This window comes from Siniperca chuatsi, linkage group LG23 (genome assembly GCF_020085105.1).
Source record: "Siniperca chuatsi isolate FFG_IHB_CAS linkage group LG23, ASM2008510v1, whole genome shotgun sequence".
Classification (NCBI taxonomy): domain Eukaryota; kingdom Metazoa; phylum Chordata; class Actinopteri; order Centrarchiformes; family Sinipercidae; genus Siniperca; species Siniperca chuatsi.
In genome coordinates, this window is record NC_058064.1 from 22,334,196 (window position 1) to 22,358,603 (window position 24,408).

The 24,408-nt window shown below is 41.6% G+C and overlaps 2 protein-coding genes across 2 annotated transcripts in view; both read left to right on the forward strand.

The window, feature by feature from the left end:
* mkrn1 (makorin, ring finger protein, 1) overlaps window positions 1-14,608 on the forward strand; it is a 33,519-nt gene extending 18,911 nt beyond the window's left edge. The window contains exons 5-8 of the mRNA XM_044186071.1: window positions 116-330; window positions 1,657-1,767; window positions 2,450-2,594; window positions 12,233-14,608. Of these exons, the coding sequence (XP_044042006.1) occupies window positions 116-330; window positions 1,657-1,767; window positions 2,450-2,594; window positions 12,233-12,445 (684 nt within the window). The 3' untranslated portion in view covers window positions 12,446-14,608. The remainder of the gene's footprint in view (window positions 1-115; window positions 331-1,656; window positions 1,768-2,449; window positions 2,595-12,232) is intronic.
* Window positions 14,609-14,753: 145 nt separating this feature from the next.
* On the forward strand, window positions 14,754-19,267 carry tmem121b (transmembrane protein 121B). The gene has a single exon (XM_044186072.1). The coding sequence runs from the start codon at window positions 15,662-15,664 to the stop codon at window positions 16,832-16,834; it is 1,173 nt and encodes a 390-aa protein (XP_044042007.1). The 5' UTR covers window positions 14,754-15,661; the 3' UTR covers window positions 16,835-19,267.
* The last annotated feature ends 5,141 nt before the right edge of the window (window positions 19,268-24,408 follow it).

Here is a 24,408-nt window from a genome sequence, read left to right on the forward strand (position 1 = left end):
TGTTGGTAGATACTGCATTTCTTCTGATAAATTATCTGAGGACCACAGTTGAATGGAACCCTGGTTAAATGGAGAAAAGGTTGTGGTGTGTTGGTTTAACTGTTCCCTCTTCTAGGCATGCATCGAGGCCCATGAGAAAGACATGGAGATTTCATTTGCCATCCAACGCAGCAAGGACATGATGTGTGGTGTGTGTATGGAAGTGGTGTTTGAGAAGGCCAACCCAAGTGAGCGCCGTTTTGGCATCCTCTCCAACTGCAGCCACTGCTACTGTCTAAAGTGCATTCGCAAGTGGAGGAGTGCCAAACAGTTTGAGAGCAAAATCATCAAGTGAGTCACTTATACAGGGCAAATTAGGGTTTGGAAAGTGAGGGAAGATTTTCTCTGGAATACCTGTTTGTTTGTCATGAGGCTCTTGTGTCCCCAGTAGATTGTAGTCTCCATTGCTCTAAGGCTAAATAGTAAATTATTTTAAATCTGTATGTCTGTTAAATTTTCTCAGGAGGTTGTGAAATATTTATTTATCAAGGAACCAGTTTTTTAGTTTTAGTCTGTTAAGCATCAAAACTAATGACCAAAAGTTGCGAGGTCTATGTCAGTGACAGTGTAAAAACCCAAAGGTATTTAATGTCTTGATTTTTGTTTAAAACATTATCAACTATCAAAATTGCCATTGATTAATCTTCTGTCAGTAACCCAATCAAGATCAATAAATTAACTAATGATTTCAACACTATTATCTGTAGTGGTTCCAAAAGTAAACCTTGTTATATCAGCTATATTGAGCTGATGATATTTCAGTTTCCATGTGTGCTTGAGGACAAAGAGCATCTCTACCATGATTTGAAATAAAGACAAGTGAAATACTTTTAAGGCATCCTATCTAGACAGTGCTATATGCAAGATAAGTGAATACGTAATATGAGATATATAAGATAAGCAGGTTCACTGAGTCAAGATCAGGTCAGCTTGACTTATTACACCAGAGTGTCTGCATAGTCAAGGAAACTTACTCTTCAAATCAAATCACTTCATGAGTAACAGTAGATTTTCATGTCCTTTTTTTTTTAATCTGTCTGGGGGGTGGGGTTACTACCAATATCTAAGTACAGAAATAAAGCACACAAAGTTCCCACCCTGAGTGTGACCCTGAAGTTAAACATGCACATGTCTAAGTACAAAATAATTTTTTTCTTTCTTCTTACTTAAATATTCCCAGATTTTCTACATATACAAATCTTTGCTATGCATTCACAAAATTTCTCATGCAGAGTTTTTAACAAATTTCCAAAAGTTGATACAACAATGGGCTTTGAAATAATTTCTGAACATCATTTCACAAGCTCAAAATCTTATTGACCCTTGTTTGAGCCCAGACATTTCCCGTACATGGTTATTTAAGAGAATGCTTTCTGGTAAAGAAAATATGGTTAACTCTTTGCAAAGCAGCAATGTATTGCAAATAGAAGGAGTTTGGTTAACAGGTTGTGTTCTTATTGAAATGTTATGGTCAGGATGCCACACTGGTCCAATCCCAGTGACCACACAACTAATCTTCTACTAATCTTTAACAGTACTTGTATTGTTGTTGTTGTTATTGTTGTTATTATTATTATTATTATTATTATTACTAAACAGTATTATTTTTCTTTGCAGGTCTTGCCCAGAGTGTCGAATCACATCCAACTTTGTCATCCCAAGCGAATACTGGGTGGAAGATAAGGATGACAAGCAGAAACTCATCCAAAAATACAAGGACGGCATGGGGTACACAGACCATTTCCTATATTGAGGGACCACAGAGAATACACATCCATACACTCACTACACAAACGTTTACAACAATAACAGTATCACTGCTGCACATAAACCTGATTTCTACCAAGTGGTTTGTATCTACTGTGGGAAACAACAAATCAGAGAAACAGGGACACAATTCATTGCAGTTTTTCTGCAAAAGAAAAAGTTGCAGATGCTTTTTTGTCTCTTTTTTATTTAATGAGGCTTTTTTTCAGTCCATCTTATTTTACTGGTCTTTTGAAGCTGGAAAGTGGCTTATTCAACAGTTAAGTATCAGCAATTAAAAATCCATTATTTTTCCTGCAGGATGGGGCAGACAGATATTGAATAGAAGGCTGTTGCAGGTAGATGTGATTTAGAATCATCACAAGAGTGGGATGGTGAATCTGCGGGAGGGGGTGGTAATGGTGAGAAACTCAGCAGGGAGCGGGCGGGTGCATGAAAAAACTTTCCAGTGCAGACCTTAACTCTGAAACACTTTAGAAAATTTGGTCTTCATTTTTCTCCACTGAGAAAACATCATCATTCATCATTCAAAGATTGATTAGTTTAGTGTTGCTTGATGCTAGAGGTGTGTTTTGTGTTCTAAATCACTGAGACAATCTAACTTTCTGTGTGTATTCTCTGGTTTCCCTTTTTTCTTCTTCAGGAGTAAACCGTGTCGTTACTTTGACGAGGGTCGTGGAACGTGTCCTTTTGGCTCAAATTGCTTCTACAGGCACGCCTTTCCTGATGGACGGCTGGAGGAAGTTCAACCCCAGCGAAGACAGGCTGGATCCAACAGCAGGAACCGGGTAAAGGGCAAAACATACCACCGAACGAGCGCGCATCGGAACAGCAGCCCCTGGTATTTTCTATGTACAACCCCCACACCAGTGGCAGCTGGTCACGCCGCGGCACAACCCCTCACACCACTGTCCTGTTTCCAGCATTGCTGCCCTTGAGAAAATGCTTTTTCTCCAGAGAAAAAGCTTTTTTGTACTTAATACAATGTTGGCCCTACTACAGACGTTATTTATTAGTTTGTTGCTTGCTTTTCACTGTAGTTTTAACTACTTCACTTGTGCCTGTATCTACAAGGCAAACATTAAATTAAAGCTGCAAGCAGTGTTGAACGGGTCCTAGCACTGTTGCTAATTTTGGAACCCGCCATTCACCGCATTGCCACGATAACACTGCTTGAGAAAACGTAAAAAGCTTAGCAGTTTAGCATCACAATGGTCTTTAGATTACACTACCCAAATTGGAAGGCAATCGAATTAATTCTGTAGGAGCAGTTAAGACATTAAAAAGTCGCAAAAATTCTCCAAACTTTGCCGCAACGCCATTTGAGGAAACCTAAAGAGCTTCACAATTTAGCGTTGTGTTGGGACTCCACAGATGAATTAATTAATTTGGGTGATTGTTAACTGAACTTTTGTAAGAAGACTGCATTCTCTTTTGTCCCACAATCCTGAGAGCCATTGAACGCAGCATTGGCCAGTCTGACCCGTGACCTGGAAGTCACCAGGTCAATAAAAAGGTCAACGATCATTTGTTCTCTCTTTTATCCTGGAATCCCTCAAGTGCCAAGTTTCGTGAGTTTTCCGCTATCCCTAGCCGTTTTGAAGGCTAAAAGTCATTGGGGGCGGTATAGAGCCGACGTGCCACCCCCAAGCCCAAACATGAACTCAAATTAAAGGATTTACTGGTCTGGGCGCAAAGTTTCGTGCCTTTTTCAGCATTCTAAAGGCCTCAAACGTGTTTAAAAAAAATTTAATTGACGCAGGAAATCCAAAATGGCTGACTTCCTAATGGGAAATCTCTCTCAATGGAAAGTGAAGTATGTTCTTTATGATGAGAGCAATGATCCACCCAAATCTCATGAAGATCAAAGCAACTTTTTCCCCAACTGTGGCGTGCGTTTGGAGGTACTAAAGAGCCGCACCCAACCCCAATCACTGCAGAACTTGTGTGTGCAACATTTCCATAGTTTTCTAGCATCGTAAGCCAAAAATGTGTTCAAAGGGGCAGAACAACAATAACAATAATAATCTCTAGAAAAAAATTAGTTTCCTGGCATTTTCCTGCTAGGGCCATAATAATAATAATAATAATAATAATAATAATAATAATAATAATCCCTACAAAAACAATTGTTTCCTTGCCCCTTCAGTGCCAGGAACCTTTTGGCCCTGGCACTTTTGTGCTCGGGCCCTAATAATCCTTCCAAAAACTAAAGGTTTCTTGCACTTTCAGTGGCAGGGACCATTCTGCCTTGGCACTTTCGTGTTCAGTATCAGAAATACTTTATTGATCCCCGAGGGGAAACTCTTCTGCTACCCTAACTACACCTCCTCAACTGTAGCACCCTCTGCTGTATGTGGAAATTAGAAATCGTAATAACATGCAGGTTGACCAGAAAAATAGAAACACCTCTGAGGTACATGCAGTAACCTTGCAATAAATACTACCTTGCTTAAAAGGTTCTGTATTTGTAGAGTATGTAAATTGTTGATGTCTTGACTCAATATTAGGAACGCCTTATAATATAATATCAGAATCAGAAATACTTTATTGATCCCCGAGGGGAAACTCTTTTGCTACAGCAACTCACTATCACGTCAGTGCACACAGGAATAGAAGTACTAGCAAAAAAAGTACCAAGTGGGTATAAGTATAAAATATGTGTGAAGTACAAAGTGGGTTTACCGGTTGATGATAATAATACGGTATAAAGTAATAGTGCATTAACTGCCAAGTTAAGTGTAGCTTATTTATAATGAGATGGAGGATATTGCACAGCAGTAATAGAGGCATGAATAAATATCAATAAATAGGGAATTTTAAACTGAAAAGGGTATATTGCACAGGAGTATTAATACATATGCATATATGTAATGATCAATGTCAAGTTTAATGACTTAGGGTCATGAAGAGAGACAGACTACACTTAGAGGGAGGAGTTGAAGAGTTTGATGGCCACTGGCAGGAATGACTTCCCGTGGCGCTCTGTGGTGCATTTTGGGGGGATGAGTCTTCCTGCTGAAGGTACTCCTTTGTTTGACCAGTACGTCATGGAGTGGGTGAATACACTGTCCAAGATGGCATGTAGTTTGGCCAGCATCCTCCTCTCTGACATCACCGCCAGAGAGTCCAGCTCCACCCCCACAATGTCACTGGCCTTACGGATCAGTTTGTTGAGTCTGTTAGCGTCTGCTACCCTCAACCTGCTGCCCCAGCATGCAACAGCATACAGGATAGCACTGGCCACCACAGACTCATATATGATATAATATAATGCAGTACAGCATCACCACAAACTGCAGACCTCAAAAATGACCTCTCTGACAGTGAGCCACCAACAATTTAAATATATAAAGGTAGTAGTGTTACAGGACGGTTATCAGAATAAGAAATACTTTATTGATCCCTGAGGGGAAACTCTTTCGTTACAGCTGCTCACTATCACGTCAATGCACACTTAGAAGCAATAGAAGTACTAAGCAAATCAAAATATAATACGCTATAATACAGGTAAGATAAATTAAGTACAAAGTGAATATAGGTACAGTGGTGTGCAAAAGTGTTTGCCCCCTTCCTGATTTCTTATTTTTTTGCATGTTTGTCAAACTTAAATAAGACTGTGTAGACCCTCATTCGTCCAGCAGTGTTCTATCGTAGAAAAGGTTTCAGTCGTAGTCATCTGGACACTGTTTTCAGAATCAAGACGTTTCGACTCCCATCCGGAAGTCATTCTCAATTGTGAAAAATGGTCCGGTAACTCAGAAATTTAAGCTACTCCGTGTTAATTAAGCCCTGTTCTCAGGAAGGAGTCTTCCAGAGTATCTGCTGATTACCCTGCCTAGTTTCACCTGAAACTCACCTAATTGTTTCCATGATGGCCCAGTAATCAGTAATCAGGCCTATTGTTTTCTGGCTGCACCTCCCTCATCACTGTTACCTGCAGTGAGGAAAACTGCAAAGAACGGTACATAGGTGAGACTAAACAGCCACTTCACAAAATACTTTATCAGCACAGACGACACGCTAACTCAGGATTGTAGAGCGCCGTGCATTTGCATCTAAAAGCTACAAACCACACATTTGAAGACAGTGAGGTGACGATTCTAAGTAGAGAGAAGAGTTGGTTTGAAAGAGGTGTCAAAGAAGCCATTCACGCCAATCATATGCTAATCAGGTACTTAACAGTGATGAAGTAGATGCAGCCAGAAAACAATAGGCCTGATTACTGATTACTGGGCCATCATGGAAACAATTAGGTCAGTTTCAGGTGAAACTAGGCAGGGTAATCAGCAGATACTCAGGAAGACTCCTTCCTGCGGGCAGGGCTTATGTAACACGGAGTAGCTTATATTTCTGAGTTCCCGGACCATTTTTCACAATTGAGAATGACTTCCGGATGGGAGCCGAAACGTCTTGATTCTGAAAACAGTGTCCAGATGACTACGACTGAAACCTTTTCTACGATGTCACACTTAAATGTTTCAGATCATCAAACAAATTTAAATATTAGTCAAAGATAACACAAGTAAACACAAAATGCAGTTTTTAAATGAAGTTCGTTATTATTAAGGGAAAACAAAATCCAAACCTACATGGCCCTGTGTTAAAAACTGATTGCCCCCTAAACTTAATAACTGGTTGGGCCACCTTTAGCAGCAACAGCTGCAATCAAGCATTTGTGGTAACTTGCGAGGGGTCTTTTACAGCGCTGTAGAGGAATTTTGGCCTGCTCATCTTTGCAGAATTGTTGTAATTCAGCCACATTGGAGGGTTTTCGAGCATGAACTACCTTTTTATGGTCATGCCACAGCATCTCAATAGGATTCAGGTCAGGACTTTGACTAGGCCACTCCAAAGTCTTCATTTTGTTCTTCTTCAGCCATTCAGAGACCCCCACAACAACATCCAAAGAACTGCTGGCCTCACTTGCCTCAGTTAAGGTCAGTGTTCATAACTCCACCATAAGATAGAGACTGGGCAAAAATGGCCTGCATGGCAGAGTTCCAAGACGAAAACCACTGCTGAGCAAAAAGAACATTAAGGCTTGTCTAATTTTTGCCAGAAAGCATCTTGATGATCCCCAAGACTTTTTGGAAATTACTCTGTGGAATGACAAGACAAAAGTTGAACTTTTTTGGAAGGTGTGTGTCCCATTACATCTGGCGCAAAAGTAACAGAAAAAGAACATCATACAACAGTAAAATATGGTGGTGGTAGTGTGATGGTCTGGGGCTGTTTTGCTGCCTCAGGACCTGGAAGACTTGCTGTGATAAATGGAACCATGAATTCTGCTGTCTACCAAAAACTCCTGAAGGAGAATGTCCGGCTATCTGTTAGTGACCTCAAGCTGAAGTGAACTTGGGTTCTACAGCAGGACAATGATCCAAAACACACCAGCAAGTCCACCTCTAAATGGCTGAAGAATAACAAAATCAAGACTTTGGAGTGGCCTAGTCAAAGTCCTGACCTGAATCCTATTGAGATGCTGTGGCATCACCTTAAAAAGGCAGTTCATGCTCGAAAACTCTCCAATGTGGCTGAATTACAACAATTCTGCAAAGATGAGTGGGCCAAAATTCCTCCACAGTGCTGTAAAAGATTCATTGCAAGTTATCGCAAGTGCTTGATTGCATTTGTTGCTGCTAAGGATGGCCCAACCAGTTATTAAGGTTTAGGGGGCAATCACTTTTTCACACAGGGCCATGTAGGTTTGGATTATTTTTTTCCCCTTAATAACAACCTTCATTTAAAAACTGCATTTTGTTTACTTGTGTTATCTTTGACTAATATTTAAATTTGTTTGATGATCTGAAACATTTAAGCATGATAAACATGCAAATAAAATAAGAAATCAGAAAGGGGGCAAACACTTTCGCACACCACTGTATAAAAGCTAAAATAAATTTAAGAAAGAAGGTGGAGGGACAGGGGGAGGAGAGAGGCATGTAAAGGTGAGAGACACTGGTGAGACTTTATAATGAGGTTGTCAGACCTAATGGGAATTTATACAGTGACCTATGTCGAACTAACATACACTGCGACCACATTTACTGCATGCAAAAGTAGTTAAGCTCTATCTCTCGCTCTCTCTCTCCTCTCTCTCTCTACTGTTACTAATACTGACATTTTTCCTATAGCTGTCATTGCTATTATTCATTTATTAATATTAACACTACAATTACAATTCTATTTACAAAAATAATAATTCTAGGTGGTATTTGCATTGTGCCTCCCTCTCCCTTAAATGACTACTTGTGCAATATTCTCTGTTTAATACTGCTGTGCAACATACTCTGTTTTCAGATATTTATTTATTTATTCATACTTCCATTACTGCTGTACAATATCCACCGTCTCATATTCATCTTAATAAGCTACACTTAACTTGACAGTACTCATTATTGCACTATTACTTATATTATTACATTGTATTATACCATACATACTTATCAACCTCTAAGTCCACTTTTGTATTTACACTTATTTAGCCTTTATACTTATATCCACTTTGTACTTAATTTATCTGACCTGTATTATAGTGTATTATATTTTTTTCTTAGTACTTCCATTCCTGTGTGATAGTGAGCAGCTGTAACAAAAGAGTTTCCCCTTGGGGATCAATAAAGTATTTATGATTCTGATGTTAATGATCAATGTCCAGTTTAGTGACTTAGGGTCATATAGACTAACACTTAGAGGGAGTAGTTAAAGAGTTTGATGGCCACAGGCAGGAATGACTTCCTGTGGCGCTCTGTGGTGCATTTTGGGGGGATGAGTCTTCCTGCTGAAGGTGCTCCTTTGTTTGACCAGCACGGCCTGGAGTGGGTGGGAGACACTGTCCATGATGGCATATAGTTTGGCCAGCATCCTCCTCTCTGACACCACCGCCAGAGAGTCCAGCTCCACCCCCACAATGTCACTGGCCTTACGGATCAGTTTGAGTCTGTTAGCGTCTGCTACCCTCAGCCTGCTGCCCCAGCATGCAATGGCATACAGGATAGCACTGGCCACCACAGACTCATAAAACATCCTCAACAATGTCCGGCAGATGTTGAAGGACCTCAGCCTCCTCAGAAAATAGAGGCAGCTCTGGCCCTTTCTGTAAAGGGCTTGAGTGTTCTTAGCCCAGTCCAGTTTATTGTCCATGTGTACTCCCAGGTACTTGTAATCCTCTACAATATCCACACTGACCCCCTGGATGGAAACCGGGGTCACTGCTACCTTGGCCCTTCGTAGATCTACAACCAGCTCCTTAGACTTTGTCGCACTGAGCTGCAGATGGTTCTGCTCACACCATGAAACAAAGTTACCCACCACAGCCCTGTACTCAGTCTCATCACCACCGCTGATACTTCCCACCACAGCAGAGTCATCAGAAAACTTCTGAAGGTGGCAGGACTCTGTGTGGTAGCTGAAGTCTGTGGTGTAGATGGTGAAGAGGAAGGGAGAGAGGACAGTCTCCTGAGGGGCCCCAGTGTTGCTGACCACGCTGTCCAACACACAGTGCTGCAGGCACACATGCTGGGGTCTGCCAGTCAGGTAGTCAACAATCCAGGACACGAGGGGGGCATCCACCCGCATCGCTGCCAGCTTCTCACCCAGCAGGGCTGGCCGGGTGGTGTTGAAAGCACTGGAGAAGTCAAAAAACATGATCCTCACCGTGTTTGCCGGCTTGTCCGGGTGGGTGTAGATGCGGTTCAGCAGGAAGATGATTGCGTCCTCAACTCCTACCCAGGGTTGGTACGCGAACTGAAGGGGGTCCAGGAAGGGTCTGACCATGGGCCGCAGCTGTTCCAGCACCAATCTCTCCAGGGTCTTCTTCATGTGGGAGGTCAGTGCCACCGGTCTGTAGTCCTTGGAGCCACTGGGACGCGGCACAGGAACGAGGCAAGATGTCTTCCACAGAACAGGGACCTTTTGAACACTAATGCCAAGTTAAAGACGTGTTGAAGGACTCCACATAGCTAGGAGGGACAGGCCTTTAGCACCCCGGGGCAAACGCCATCAGGGCCTGCAGCCTTGTTTGAGTGGAGTTTCATCAGCTGTCCTCTCACCTGGTCAGTAGTCAGGCACACAGCAGCGCTTACAGGCGGGGAGGGGGAGTCATCAATCTGGAGAGGGCCGTTAGCCCGAGAGCCAGTTAAGGGGGGAGTTGGACTCTGCCAGGAAGATGGAGGAGGGGGGAGCAGTGGACTCAGAGGAGTCTGAGGGCAGACAGCAGCTGAGTTAGAGGGGGGATGAGCAGGAGCCGGTGTGTCGAATCTGTTAAAGAACAGATTAAGTTTGTTGGCCCTGTCCAAGCTGCCTTCAACTCCTCTGCTGCCAGTCGGTCTGAAGCCAGTGATGGTCTTCATGCCGCTCCAGACCTCTCTCATGTTGTTCTGCTGGAGTTTCCGCTCCAGCTTCCTCCTGTACTTCTCCTTGGCGTCCCTGATCTTCACCTTCAGGTCAGCCTGGATTGCCCTCACCTCCTCCCTATTACCATCGGTAAAGGCTCTCCTCTTGGCATTCAGGATGTCCTTGATGTCCTTTGTTACCCACGGTTTGTTATTTGGATAACAATGGACCATCTTAGTTGGGACATTGCAGTCCACACAGAAGTTAATGAAGCCAGTGATGCACTCAGTGAGCCCACCACTGTCCTCTCTATGGGGCTCACAGAGTGCATCCCAGTTTGTCACCTCAAAACATCCCTGAAGTGTCTCATAGGCGTACTCTGACCATCTCCTCACTGTCCTTGTGGTCGCAGGCTGCCTTTTAACCAGAGGCACATAGCAGGGTTTGAGGTGAACCAGGTTGTGGTGTGACCTACCCAGGGGGCAGGAAGGGGGAAGAGCTGTATGCATCCTTAACGTTAGCATACAGCAGGTCCAATGTCCTCTCCTCTCTAGTAGGACAACACACATACTGGGTGAAATTAGTCAGTATTGTTGAAACACTGACATGGTTGAAGTCACCCAAGATTAATATGAGTGCACTCGGGTGTTGAGTCTGGAGTTGTGCTATGGCGGTGTGAATGGTGTTGCACTCCAATGCCGAGTTAGCAGAGGGGGTGATGTAAACAGTCACAACAATGGCATGTGAGAATTCACGTGGCAGATAATATGGCCAGAGTCCCACAGCTAACAGTTCAATGTCCGGGCTACAGATACTCTGCTTGATAGTAACGTGACCAGGGTTACACCATCTGTTGTTGACCAGAACAACAAGCCCACCGCCCTTACTCTTACCGCTCCCGGTGTGATCCCTGTTGGCCCGAACAGTCTGAAAGTCATCAATGGAAACGTTGTGGTCCGGGAAATCCTGGTGTAGCTATGTCTCTGATAAGCACATCAAACTACACTCACAGAACTCCGTCTGACTCCGGGATAACGCCATTAGCTCATCCATTTTATTCGCCAGTAATCTCACGTTGCCCATGACAGACACGGCTTAAATCTCTTGTTCTTAAGTCTCTGTAGTTTAACCATTTATTACCTTCAGCAGTTAATTTTTATTTATCACTTTATTTTCTAAGCGCGAGTCTTGGACCTTGTTTATTGTAAACTTTGATGAATGATTGGAGCAGTGAACACAAGAACTTTCTGATATGTCGAAATAAAAAGCTAATGTGAAAATCTGTTTAATCTGATCTGCTCCTCTTTTTTTTTTTTTTTTTTTTTTTAAATCTGGGGGTTTTTTCGGTAATATTTTTAAAAACTCATGAGCATGAGTTTATACATACATATATATGCCCATCCCTAGGTGGTGGTGATGTGGATATAAAAATTGCTTCTATATCCACATCTCTACCACCTAGGGATGGGCAATTTGTCAGACAGGGAGGAGAACAAACTGAAACATTAGGATTTCATATTTATGAAGTACTGACTAAAGATTTCGATTTACTTGGTTAACATTATGAGATACTTAGATCAAGATTACGAGATTGTCAAAATTATTAGGTAGTAAGTCAAAATGTTGAGATAGTACAAATCTTGATTAATTCAGCATTATAAGCTAGTCAGTCAAAAGTTTTAGAAGTCAAAGGCTTTATAAGTCAAAATGGGATGCCAAGTCAAAATGATGAGATATGTTTAGGTTTTTCCTTTTTTAGGTCAAAGTGACTTGAGATACTGTGGCATTATTTTGACATAGGAAGTCAAAATTATCAGAAAAATGTAATTTATCTCATGATTCTGATTTAAGTCAAAAATTGAGTAAAAATTCTGAATTGGAATTACATTATTTGACTGTCCGTGAGTGTCTTAATTTCTGTCATTCCTAACATTTCATCTATGATTTCTTTTGCTGGCAGAAATGGGCTTCCATATGTAGACCAGGCTTTATGAAGGCTCCATGAGCCTGACTTGCTGCATCAGATTAAGTTATTGTTCCCAGAATACATTCTTGTTTGAAAATAGAACTCTTTTCCTTTTCCCCCCAGAACTCGAGGCGAACACCACTATGGGACATCTTTGATGAGCGGGAAAGCACTGACTCCTTTGACAACGAGGACGAGGAGATGGTGACGTTTGAGCTGAGCGAGATGCTCCTCATGCTGCTCGCTGCAGGAACTGACGACGAAGTGACAGATTCAGAGGATGAGTGGGACTTGTTTCACGAGGAGCTGGACGATTTCTATGAGATTTACCTATAGCATCCCCACCCATTAACCTCCCCACCCCCCATGTATACTAGACACTAGAATGGACTGTCTTGTGTGAGTGATGGACAGTAGCTTTTTCCCCATCCCCTGTATTGTGGCAGTGCCTTTAAGCAGGCCATTAATAAATGAACTTATAAAAGATGAAAAAAAAAAAAAAAAATCCAACAAGTCAGTGCGCTCATGCTAAACATTTTCTAGACATCTATCCTCGTGAGTCTATCTTGTGCGGTTCATGTTAAAAGGTAAAATAATAAAATTACAAAAATAACTCAATATAAGATTTAACAAAAATTATAACTTTCTTCAAATATTGCTAATAAACATTGTCAAGTTTATTTGTGGATGTGGGTTTGACTTGTTTATCATCTACCCAGGTGTAAATACATACGTCTCAGACTGAGGATGTGAACTTACTCAGCAGCATTTACTGTAATCATGATGGACATGTTGTAAGATTTTACTGACGGTTTTTGAAAGCCGGAACTTCTTTTTTTTTTTTTTTCTTTATTAAAGCTGCTGATGTTCAATACATTATTATAATCATTGTCATATTGTACTGAAAAGTATTTACTGTGGCCCCTAGAAATCTATGCTTGCTTTTTTTTTTTTTTCAGGGTTAAAAAGCCTTTCCATTTCGCGTTTAGATCATAATGGAACACAAGCTGTTCATCAAATCCTGAACAATGAAATTCTTGTAGGGTTTGTGGCTGTTTAAAGCAGGGTGACCACTATCCCTGATCTTTGATCGCCATCTTTGTAACTTCAGTCACAAATTCGTTACAGAAAAAAATGTTAAAGATATGAATGCACCAGATGGTAGGCAAACTTCTTGGAGACTTGTAAGGTGGGGAAAAACAAAGTCAGAGAGTGGAAAGTAACAATGCAGGATTTGTTTTACATTCACCGGCTAGAGTGTATCAACTCAAATCTTTAAATTTTGAGCTTGTAAAATTATGTTGAGTAATAATTTCAAAGCCTGTGGTTGTTTATGACCTTTTGTTTAGTGTATAAACAGCATGAGAATGTTTAAATAAAATATGTGCACAAATCAATGGCCAGGTTACACAAAAAGAAAACATGACCCTGTTTTTACCTGTCCTTGTGTAACCTCTCTGTTGATATCATCTGTGCATGAAATTTATTTAGACAACTACAAATCTTTTCTGCTCATTCAAAAACTTCAACATCTCATGCAGAGTTTTTTCACAGTTTTACAAAGGCTGATCTACAACCATAAGGTTTAAACCGAAATTTATCAAGCACACTAATTTGAGGCCACAGAGTGCTGCTCAGTGCTGCCTCTGGTGACTGGAATCTATATTACTGCAATACTACTGAACAAAATGGTAGTCACCTTTTTTATTTATCTCCCAGCCACCAGCGGCAGCACTGCTGTCGGTGAGTGAGGAAGAATTTCCCATTCTTCAGTAACAAAGTTTCTGAGCTGCTCAGTGACTGAAGTGTCGGGGTTACGGAGACAGCGATCTAGGACCCTGATAAATTGTATGACAGGTCCTGGTTCAGGGCTAGGGGTAAACCTGCTAAGGTTGTGCTAAGTCGTCGTCTTTCTCCCTCCACATCCCCCACCCCCACCCCCCCTCCGAAACACACACACACACACACACCCACCCCTTCCTCTTCTCCCCCCCTTACATGCACACACACGTATGCACCTGTTGTAGTCTGGGAAACATACTGCCTTTGAATGAAGAATGAATTTACTGTGCAGTTAAGGTGAAATGTTATGTGTTTATTTTAAATCTTTTCCCCTCCACCATCCTGAATCTCAGCATCCAGGAACACCTGTGGTACCAAAAAGCAAGTCCTTCCTCAGAACCAGGTTAAAGAGAGAGAGAGAGAGAGAACACTTGTGATTACAAACTCTTCAGCAGACTGACGGCGCAGAGAATCATGGAGCTGAGACTTTTAATTTCCCACCCCACCAGTGTAAAGTGTAGATTCACTGTTCTCCGTTGGCTTCACTGAGTAATGCATACTAAGCTTTGCTGCTGAGATGCTCATCCACAGACTCCTGATAGCATGGTCTCAACCTGTTGAACTCCATTGGAATGCATATGTTTATACTGAAATGTGTGTTTTCTATGTTCCACAGCCATCCATCTTAACTTGAATTAAAGTTTATTATCAATCTCTGTACTGTATCAAGTCTAAATCTTTTTGCTTGTCTTGTCTGTTTCAGTTACAGTAAAAACATGAAACTATTTCAACTTGAAAACATGTCCGCGCTCCCTTAAAAACGATTAGTTAACTAATAATTTGTAAAGAGTTTGTTCTGTAGTTCTAATATACAACTCAATAAATTAAAGCTGCACTAATCAATATTTGTACTAAAAATAATAGTAATACAATAGTAATGTGAAAAGTCCCCTCAGGAGCTGGTGGAGACTAAATAACAGGAGATTGAATGTTGAACTCCAGGGGCCCAAAAAGATCCAGGCTTACAAAGTGTCAACTGCTTTGTGCTAATTTAACTGAACATGTATTAAGGGTTATGCAGCCATTACAATATCAGGTGACATAATTGGGACCTTAAGGTGGGTCCTGCTTTATTACCTGATCTTGAGGTCCTGTCTTGAAGAGGGTCCTCTACTTTCAGGACCATCATTATTTCAGTTTTGTGCTTATATTCCTAAAATGCAAATTCCTAAATGAATGTCTTTCCAAATGACTACCAGCTAGTACTGTAGCATAAAAAACTGTATACATTGCACAAAGAGTGCACTCAAAAGCAACACTGATGAGTAATAACACAGTGCATAGAGCACCTTTCTGTATAAGATGTAGCCGATATACAAATACACAACAGATAATAATTTTGATATAATTTTTGTCATTAGGAATTGAAGACCTTTTTTCTTCTAATTAGGTTAGGCCCATTGTTAGGCGATACAAGGGGCTTCAAACATAACCAGTGCATGTGAAGGCATCACTTTGGCCTCTTGGAGCTGCTGATGGGAATTTGTGTTTATTGTTGTAATTTACAGACTAAATAATTGATTGAAAAACGAACTAATAAAGAAGTGAAATCACTGTTGTCAAAAGCAGATGTAGGCCTTTTGAAGCAGCTGCAGCCTAGTCCATTCCATCAGGGCCCCTGCCTTTCTTTGCGCATGTCTCTTTCTCTCCACCTTTCCAAGCATCAAGAAGGAAGAAAAGCGGAGAAAGGGAGGCGACCGCACAAATACAATGCTCTCAGAAACTGGAAACGACAATCCGAAGGCCGACTATCTATCCGAAGCGAGCTTTTGCCCGGACTCCCCCGTCTCCTCTTCTCCGCAATCTGGGCAGCTGAGTAGGAGGCGGGACACCCAGACCACCAGCGGCAGCATCATCCCGGAGGAGAGCGGTAGCATCCAGCCCCTGGTCTCCTCAACCGCGGCCGCCTGCATAATGACATCGGGGGAGTTCATGCAGACCGCTCCCCTGCTGGGGTACAAATCCAAGAGGAGCCTGTTGTACAAGGCGCTCTGCTTCCTCCTCCTCATCTTCCAAGGCGGCATTCTGGACTTCTACCTCATCATTTTTACCGACCTGTACTGGTGCTCGTGGATAGCCACGGACCTGGTGGTGATCTCGGGCTGGGGGATTTTCTTCATGAAGAACGCGCGGAGCAAGAGGGAGCGGGCCTGCGGCTTCCACCAGAAGAGCTCCATCTTCGGCTGCAACCTCGGGGAGTTCACGTACGCCTACCTGGCCTGGCTCATCTATGTCATTGCCTGCACTCCGAAGGTGGTGCTCATCCTGGAGACATCCATCCTGGACCTGATCGCGCTCAAGGTCCCGTGCGGAGTGACCGGCTTCAAGATCATCATGCTGCTGTCCGCACCGCTGCTCTTCTGCCTCATCAACTCCATCATCGAAGATTTAAACGGGGCGACGCGGCACCACTCCCAGAGCTGCTTCCTGAGCACCTGCCTGGACCTGCTGGACAGCTACACACTGGTGGAGATGCTGCTAAGGAACGAGATCCCCACCGTCTATCTGAAGTACACCGTGATCTCGGTGTACTTCGTGGCCCTGGCAGTGCCGGTGATCTGGCTCTACGAGCTGACGGCGTCGGAGCTGCGCTGCCGGTGGCTGTGGGCCCGCTTCTCCACGGGCCTGGTGGTCAACGCGCCCCTGCTGGTGGTCAGGTGTTTCCAGGTCTTTGTGTACAAGATGCCGGTGTCGGTGTTCATGTTCAAAAACATCTTCTTCTTGGTGTGCAAGTTCCTGGAGCTGGTGGAGCAGTGTGTCGCGGTGCGGGGGGTGCGGAGGCTGGCCGGCGGCAACAACCCGGCCCAGTTCTCCCACTGCGTATCCGAGAACGACATGTGTCCGCACGGATACGTCAACACCCTGGCCGTCACCCAGTCCTAGAGCCCGGCTGAGGGCCGGCTCCGCGGTGATGGCGGGGAAAGGAGGAGTCGTGCTGCGCTCCAGACACGGCTGGAAATTGGAAAATCCCACTTAGGTCCGAATTCCAACCCCAGCCTCTGCTTCCAGATAGTGGCTTTGAGTGAGGACTTGAAAAGCAGGCCAACACTCCAAACCTACTGTACGGTATTTAGGCAACAAAACAGTGTATGGAAAAGTCATTTACTTGGTGCAATCATATTACAAAGTAAATTAACATTTAAAGGAAAAACTAATTATTCAAATAGGCTACATTTCACCCAAATTGCAAAAATACATGTTTTCTCAATTACCTCTAGTGGTGAGCTGAGATTACTGCCTCCACCTCAATACACTAACCTGAGCAGGCCCCAGGGGACAGGGACTGCTGAGCCCCCTGTGTCCCCCACCTGAGTTACATTGATTAAACACTCATTTATTTGAGGATGTGAACCGTGTAAGCATAATATCAACTAAGATAATAACAACATTAAAACTAGATTTTAAAACTGGACCTCTATAAAAGAGGGGTCTTATACAAAAAATAAATAAATTACATTTTAAAAATTCAGCTGCAACATGTCTTTCCACAAACAGTGTCTCTGTCACTCTGGATAATTCACAGAACACACTGAAGGTAGCTTTCATTGGAATTGCTTTATAACAAAGAAATAGTTCCTATTCAATTCAATTTTTTTTATATCGCGCCAATTCACAACAGAAGTTATCTCATTGCGCTTTTCCAATAGAGCAGGTCTAGACCGAACTCTATAGGACAAGTGCAATGAGATAACTTCTATAAAAACTGTCTTGTGTTCTTTGGATTGCCCTGAGTAAAGCTTTGGAAATTTTAAAATGTTGTGAGCACAAACTGAATTATATCCACCTCCATTGTATAGGGGTGAAGGCAGAAATCTCAGAGATAAATATATAAACAATTTGACAAATTCTAATGAAAATATCTGCAGGGTTAGATTCCACTAGAATGACAATATCAGCAAACCCACATTATTAAATAGTCTATGTAATGATGAGAGCAACCCAAAGAGACTTAACAGTTATAATTTGCTTATTGGGGGCCCCTTGGTGTCTGTGGGCACCAAGGCAGCTGCTTAGTAGTTTGGTTGTATCAAGGACTTGCCAGTACAAACTCCTTCACTGATTAACAACCAGTTTTCTACATGTTGTAAAGTTGCAAATGTGTCCCTTACACAGATTTTAAAAAGAAGGAGCAGAACCTCAGAAAGCATCTACTCTCTCTTTGGTTTTTCAGCCTAGGTAAAATTGAGCTGTGGGCCGCTAGCAAGTAGTTACAGTCCTGTATTGCATTTTGACACAGGACCCATCTATAAGACAAGGCCCCATGACTGGAAAAAAAATGCAGCAGCCACCTTAGGGCCCTTGGTGCATATTACCGAACAACTTTGTAATGAATCAAATTACCACAAAGTGATTGCGACATACAACTTGAGGCCTTCGGGGCCCCTGAGGGTCTGGGCCTCTGGGGCAGTTGCCCGCTTGGTAATCCAGCCGTGACCAGTTATGGTGGATATAACATCATGTGATACAAAAAAAAGGCCTTATAGATTCAATATTATAGGCTAAAAACATTTTCACAGGTGTTTACAGCACGTTGCTACATTGGAGCAGCGTCAGATAACTGCATCTGAAACCTTGGAGCTGACTAATCTTTCTGAGCTTTCAACTTGGAATTCTGACTTTTGGGGCCAATTACATTTTACATAACAGGAGAATAGATTTTCCAATTTTTGGACATGTCTGGAACGCCTTACAATGATCCCTTTTCAGACCAGTCTATTGCAGGTGTTGGGTTTGACTGTAGCACCTGCAGCCTACAAACGGAAAACAAACCGCAGTGCACTGACCTTGTCGAGTTGTGTTCAGTCTGTGAGTTTCACCGCTGCACTTGAATTGAATACAGAGAGACACATAAAGTGCAATTTGAAGAATCCTCTGGTTTGACTCTCCAGGGCTCCACCCATTTAGTGTTTTCTATTGATGACAGTGTTGTCCGTGGGTCCGTGCTAGTTCTAAATGCTGTGTCTGGTACTGAGAGTAGCATAGACATGTTTGTGTAAGTTAATGCCATGCATAAAGATCCAACAGTGCCATTACAGGTTGACAGGTTTTCTACAGCCCTTTTCAAATGGACCCTTGGCCAACAAGAGTTTCTGTTAGTATCACTGGCTGTGCTACTGTTTTACTACTTCTGTCACTTTTTGGATCATGAGTCCTAAAAGATCACTGGCTACCGACATATGTCATTTTAAGCGCTGTAGTTCTCTGGGTCACCTAAGAGCCCAGCTCTCAATTTCTCCAAAAAACACCCATTTATTCACTCATAGGCCTACAATATTTCTACTTTGCTAAAAGGTCATGCCAAGCATACAAAAACGCTCAGTGCATATATATATATATATATATATATATATATATATATATATATATATATATATATATATATATATATATATATATATATATATATATGTGTGTGTGTGTGCGTGCTACTTTTTAGTGCTTTATAATATATGGAATCCCATTTCTTTCAAAAATCAATTAAAAAGGAGAAAAAAATTAGTGATGATAAAAATAACATTTCAGTATGTCATGACAGTAAGTAATTATGACAATCTCTTACTGAGCCAAGTCAATTATGAGATATGAAGTCTGAGTCACAATCTTGACCTAAGTCATATCTTTTACATAAAGCTGCACTGATTAATATTTTTATATTAACAATGGATCAAATGGCTATGTGTAATGTATTGTTGCTCATAATAAGGAACTCACAAATAATTATTCCCAACTCTGCAGTTCCTCTCATCTCTACAAGGAGCTGCTTCCAAAACAATGAGCTAAAAGAAGTTTTGGTTTTCCAGTCGGTATCCCCCCTCTCATCAACCTTATATGGCCGCCCACCATTGAGTCTGGTTCTGCTCAAGGTTTCTGCCTCTTAAAGAAAGTTTTTCCTTGCCACTGTCGCCAAGTCCTTGCTCACGGTGGGATTTGTTGGGTCTCTGTAATTAATATTATAAAGCAGCCTAGACCTGCTCTATAGGAAAAGTGCAATGAGATAACTTCTGTTATGAATTGGTGCTATATAAATATAACTGAGTTGAATTGAACCTGGTTTCCAGCGGCAGCAGCCGGCAGCTGTTTTCAGTGAAAAAGCTCTGATAAGGATGAAGACCCACTGAATGTAGTGCTATTCAAAGCTTAGCCCTAAGTATTTTCTATGGGATGTAAGTGCCTCTCAAAGCAAGTCATAATAATACTCATGACAATTGTTATTTTTTATCATCCCTAATTTTTTCTTTCGATTACCTGGTGGAAATGGGCTTCCATGACATCACTCTCCCCCTGTTTTGTGCTACAAAGAAATTCAGCAGATCAGTGATCTCATCAGTTTAATGTGATTATACTCTTACTTACTATTATACTTCAGTATAATATAAATATATACAATTTGACATTTTGGGAAATACAATTGTTTTTACTGCTGGCCCAACAAATCAAAAACTTTATCATTTACATGACGTATCTTGTTTGTTCAACATTTTTAGAAACTATAACTGAGATGTCGTTGGTTTAGGTGCATTTAGAATTTGAACTAGGCCAATAACTGCAAGATCTTCCCCAGAAAAAGACAGGATTGGCTGTTTGTTGAAACACTTAAAATGACCTACATTTATGTGTTTCTGACATGCAACCTCTTGGGTGTCCTTTCTCTGAGGGAAAGACAGAAGTACAGTTGCATGACAATGCTATAGTGCCACTAACACAAACAACTTTTTGGGTGTGCAAAGTGTTGGACTTTGACACCGGAGATTGCCAACATTCAATGCTGATGCTTTACAAAAGTGACATCATTCAAGGTACAAGGTCATTTATTTATCATTTTACAACACTTGGTTGTATAATGAAATGAAAGTTTGTAGTGCCTTCATGCTACACACATAGAACATAACAGAAAATTAAATTCATATTAAAATAGGGTAAAATAAATAAAATAAAACAATATATACAGTTATTTATATACATAGTCTACACGTATACACCCAGGAAATAATCCTGCAGCACAGCGCAGGTGTGTCTGGTGGAATTTAAACAGCGGAAAGAGACAGTGATGATAATATGGTTTCCATCTTCATATAAAAAGAGTCCTCCTCCTTTCATCTCGCCAGAGTCTTGCGCTCTGTCAGCTCGGAACACGGTCCGCCCGTCCAGTGCTTGATCTGGGACGCTGATGGAGCAGGTCTCTGTAAAGATGTGGGCACAACAGTCTCTGATTCTGAGTCCCATTTTGTCCAGACCGGACATTAGTCAGGAGCAGCCTTAGATCCACGCTGGGCCAGCATGGCTCCTCTCCCGGCTCTTCCTCTCCTCTTGGGTGATCACAGCAGCCGCTGTTGTGCCTGCCTTGTCCGGTTGATCTAGCTCAAAGTCTGCTGTTCTTTAATCCAAACCCCACTTTCCACCATCATTGACCTTTTCATCTGACTTTAGACAGTCAAACAATCAGACTAAAAATGTCAGACTGTTCCATTAAAATGATCCATGGAATTTAAACAAGTGAAAGTGACATACATGCTGTATCCAACAGGTTGTGTTGAAAATCCATCTTTTTCAGAGTGTATGTAGAAGTTTACACATTGATGAGTTGAAATGGGAGACAGTCTGCATCCAGGTGCTGCTGGGAACAGCACAGGTGATACCAAGCTACATTTCAGTGGGTCAGTGCATTTACTAGACTGACACTACAGCTGTGATTAACAGCAGGTACAGTATGTCATGGCATGATCACTGTCCTCCATGATTAGCTCTTTATTAAGCTTAGTAATGTTGTGTCTAGCAACATTGGCTGATCAAAGTATATTAGATAAGTATATAGGACTGAAGATGATGTCAGAGGGGTCTGAAGTGATTTTAGTGCCTAATATTTTGGAGCTGAATGAACTGTGAATTTACACAGTGAGGGAATCTGTGCAATTTGCCAGCTTTGTTTGCTTCTCTGCGAGCGATCAGTGTATGCAGGTCAGAGGTTGTGCCTTGTGAGCATTGTGGGAGTACTGCTGAGGGGTCAAGACTGATGGTCTGGGTCTGTTTTTCCTGGTTTGGTCTAGGTCCCTCAGTTCCAATGATGGGAAATCTTATTGCTACATTATACAATGACATTTTAAATTATAGTTTCTTCCGACTTTGTGTCAACAGCTTGGGGAAAGTCCTTCTCTGTGTCAACACAACAATGTGGTTTTCCCAGTTTTGTGTGGAAGAACTTGACTGGCCTGCACAGAGCCCTGACCTCAACCCCATCCACCACAATCCAGGCCTTATCACCCATCAGGGGCCGACTGACATATGGCTGGAATGGTTGGATGTCTACAAATACTTTTGGTCATGCAGTTGTACATAGTAATACAGACTGAACTGAAAAATCAGTGAATCACAAAACAAGAATGAAGTATGTAACTGTGTCAACAAGATATGGCTTTCAAGCTGTATTGGAATGAACTGATACCAGTGACTGACTAGAGGAAAGCAATCTCAAAACATGCAGTTTGCTTAGAAAATGGCCAGCATTGATGCAAAGTGTATGAGATTTGTTGAAAAAAATAAATAAAAAAAAAGGTAAAACATGCAAACACCAAGTGTGACTTGCCAAACAAGTTAGCCTGGACTCCAATTCTGCTCAAATGGTTCTGCATGTTGTACAGTGTCAGGTGGAACCAGCAAGGATTAAGAGCTTAGTTTATATTAATTTAAAATGAACTGAATCTCTGTCTAATTTAAAGGTACACTGTCAGGATGTTATTGTTTCCATTAGCATTCTAAATATTCAAAAAACATACATTTGTAAATTTGGGTCCATTATTGTACATTTTGCCAAAATCAGGGAATTGTTCGTTTACCTTTAAGGGTCCTGACAAACCAAATTGACTTGAAAGACTTGGTGCTGTCAAAAAATGATGGCTGTATTGCCTCATGCTGAATTGTTGGGTTGCTGGGTCTACATGTAGTTCAGCTTTGATTGGAGCATTGTGGGTAAACGGGCGGGACTTCGGTTCAGTCAATGCAATAGATTGTTATTCTAAATAATGAATTAATAACGATCATTATTATTTAGAACTATGAAGGAAATTCTTGTGAGCTGGTCAACTCTGATGATGAAGAAGGTTTCTGGAGACTCAGGATGTCTTACACAGCAATGTTTAATGAGACTCGGCCGAGGAGACAGTGATATCAGCAGTACAAGGTGAAACCCAGTGCAGTGCCAAAACCAAGTATGAAGGTCTCTTCCTGATCCACAATATTTATCCTTTACTAGCCCTATAGAATCTAATGTGTTCTCCCTACAAGGTTAGGATTCTCCAGCCTACATATGTTCACTCTTCCTATTGGATGGTGAACTGTAAATCTTACTGACAGTCACATTGGAGCTAACAGGTCAAATGTGGTGCATTCTACAGGGAAATCAGTCAGTATTTCCTTCTATGCCTGAGACAAGAGCTACTATCAGGCCTTGGGGTTGCCTAGGTAACAGCCCCATCTGCCTGCCCAGCTGTCCTTCCTCCCAGATGAGAGCGACAGATATGGAGACAGTGAACTATGGCTAGGGAACATACAGGGATCACTTGCAGCCCTAGAAATGGAGTTGACCTCTGACTGCTGTAGTGTCCTGCCTTTCACCTGTTACTCACATCTCTACACACGAGGCCGCTAAGGAAAATTCCTTCACAAGAACAATAAAATAGATAATAATTAAATAGCCTGACAAAATAATCTCAAGGTCAGTTTTGCTTTTTCCAGAGCTTTGAACCACATCTCACAGTCTTCCTCAGTGGATAGAGTTTGCTCAGGTGTCATCATTTGACCTAAGTGAGGATCTTTGGTCACATGACAGGTCTGTGTTCACAGACGGTCTCTGGTGACAGATGTGAATATCATCCTTGAACTTTCTCTGGTCAACCACTGGGTGCTTTTCATTAGCACATTGAGTGCTATTTATATGTTTGGCATGACTGACTACCTAACTGACAATAGCTTATCCTGAACAAAATTCAATGAGACACATTCTTACGCAGCTATGTGGTATATTATTGTGGAGATAACAATAATGCAAGTAAATAAATAGTATAACAAATAACATAAATACATAAATTAGAAGATTTAAAAGGAATATTGAATGATGATTTAAATCAACAACAGTTATCAGTTACTACTAATAATCAGCTACGTTCAACAATTTACATATCTAAATGAATAAAGGCCTCTTGACTTTTATAGGCCTATAAGAGATTCTCCTTATTTATCGATGAAAGATAATTCAATTCAATTCAATTTTATTTATATAGCGCCAATTCATAACAGAAGTTATCTCATTGCACTTCCTATAGAGCAGGTCTAGACCGTACTCTTTAGAATCTCGACCTTACTCTTTATAACCAAACAACCAAGCAATAACATGATCATACATCCAGATAATGTAAGGTTCTGAAATTGTTCTTAAATAAGGAGTTCTGTGGACGTTCGGGGGC